Here is a 2,078-nt window from a genome sequence, read left to right as displayed (position 1 = left end):
GTTGCTGATGGTATTGACGTAGTTGCTGATGGTATTGATGTAGTTGCTGATGGTATTGACGTTGTTGCTGATGGTATTGATGTAGTTGATGATGGTATTGATGTTGTTGCTGATGGTATTAATGTAGTTGCTGATGGTATTGACGTTGTTGCTGATGGTATTGACGTTGTTGCCGATGGTATTGACGTAGTTGCTGATGGTATTGATGTTGTTGCTGATGGTATTGACGTTGTTACTGTTGGGATTGATGTTGTTGCTGATGGCATTGATGTTGTTGCCGATGGTATTGACGTTGTTGCTGTTGGGATTGATGTTGTTGCTGATGGTATTGATGTTGTTGCCGATGGTATTGACGTTGTTTCCGATGGTATTGACGTTGTTACCGATGGTATTGACGTTGTTGCCGATGGTATTGATGTTGTTGCCGATGGTATTGATGTTGTTGCGGATGGTATTGACGTAGTTGCTGATGGTATTGATGTTGTTGCCGATGGTATTGAAGTTGTTGCCGATGGTATTGATGTAGTTGCTGATGGTATTGACGTTGTTGCCGATGGTATTGATGTTGCTGCTGATGGTATTGATGTAGTTGCTGATGGTATTGACGTTGTTACTGATGGTATTGATGTAGTTGCTGATGGTATTGATGTTATTGCTGATTGTATTAATGTAGTTGCTGATGGTATTGATGTTGTTGCTGATGGTATTGACGTCGTTGCTGATGGTATTGATGTAGTTGCTGATGGTATTGATGTTGTTGCTGATGCTATTAATGTAGTTGCTGATGGTATTGACGTTGTTGCTGATGGTATTGACGTTGTTGCGGATGGTATTGAAGTTGTTGCTGATGGTATTAATGTAGTTGCTGATGGTATTGACGTAGTTGCTGATGGTATTAATGTAGTTGCTGATGGTATTGATGTTGTTGCTGATGGTATTGATGTTGTTGCTGATGGTATTGACGTTGTTGCGGATGGTATTGATGTAGTTGCTGATGGTATTGACGTTGTTGCTGATGGTATTGATGTAGTTGCTGATGGTATTGACGTTGTTGCTGATGGTATTGATGTTGTTGCTGATGGTATTGATGTAGTTGCTGATTGTATTGATGTGGTTGCTGATGGTATTGACGTTGTTGCTGATGGTATTGATGTAGTTGCTGATGGTACTGATGTTGTTGCTGATGGTATTAATGTAGTTGCTGATGGTATTGACGTTGTTGCTGATGGTATTGAAGTTGTTGCTGATGGTATTAATGTAGTTGCTGATGGTATTGATGCAGTTGCTGATGGTATTGATGTTGTTGCTGATGGTATTGATGTAGTTGCTGATGGTATTGACGTTGTTGCTGATGGTATTGATGTTGTTGCTGATGGTATTGAAGTTGTTGCTGATGGTATTGACGTAGTTGCTGATGGTATTGATGTAGTTGCTGATGGTATTGATGCTATTGCTGATGGTATTAATGTAGTTGCTGATGGTATTGATGTTGTTGCTGATGGTATTGATGTTGTTGCTGATGGTATTGATGTAGTTGATGATGGTATTGATGTTGTTGCTGATGGTATTAATGTAGTTGCTGATGGTATTGACGTTGTTGCTGATGGTATTGACGTTGTTGCTGATGGTATTGAAGTTGTTGCTGATGGTATTGAAGTTGTTGCTGATGGTATTGACGGTGTTGCTGATGGTACTGATGTTGTTGCTGATGGTATTGATGTAGTTGCTGATGGGATTGATGTTGTTGCCGATGGTATTGACGTTGTTGCCGATGGTATTGACATTGTTGCTGATGGTATTTTTGTTGTTGCCGATGGTATTGACGTTGTTGCCGATGGTGTTGATGTTGTTGCCGATGGTATTGACGTTGTTGCCGATGGTATTGATGTTGTAGCCGATGGTATTGACGTTGTTGCCGATGGTATTGATGTTGTTGCCGATGGTATTGACGTTGTTGCCGATGGTATTGATGTTGTTGCTGATGGTTTTGATGTGGTTGCGGATGATATTGACGTAGTTGCTGATGGTATTGATGTTGTTGCGGATGGTATTGACGTTGTTGCCGATGGTATTGATGT

The 2,078-nt window shown here is 40.7% G+C and overlaps 1 protein-coding gene across 1 annotated transcript in view; it reads right to left on the bottom strand.

Moving 5' to 3' along the window:
- The window catches only part of LOC128251527 (mucin-2-like), a gene marked incomplete at its 3' end in the record, with an annotated part of 6,164 nt that extends 4,321 nt beyond the window's left edge, over positions 1-1,843 (bottom strand). The window contains exon 1 of the mRNA XM_052978343.1: positions 2-1,843. Within this exon, the coding sequence (XP_052834303.1) occupies positions 2-1,784 (1,783 nt within the window). The remainder of the gene's footprint in view (position 1) is intronic.
- Positions 1,844-2,078: the final 235 nt, after the last annotated feature.

The sequence above is a fragment of the Octopus bimaculoides genome, unplaced genomic scaffold (assembly GCF_001194135.2).
Source record: "Octopus bimaculoides isolate UCB-OBI-ISO-001 unplaced genomic scaffold, ASM119413v2 Scaffold_201692, whole genome shotgun sequence".
Classification (NCBI taxonomy): domain Eukaryota; kingdom Metazoa; phylum Mollusca; class Cephalopoda; order Octopoda; family Octopodidae; genus Octopus; species Octopus bimaculoides.
Note: the sequence above shows the minus strand (reverse complement) of the source record. Positions and strands in the feature narration are given on the sequence as shown.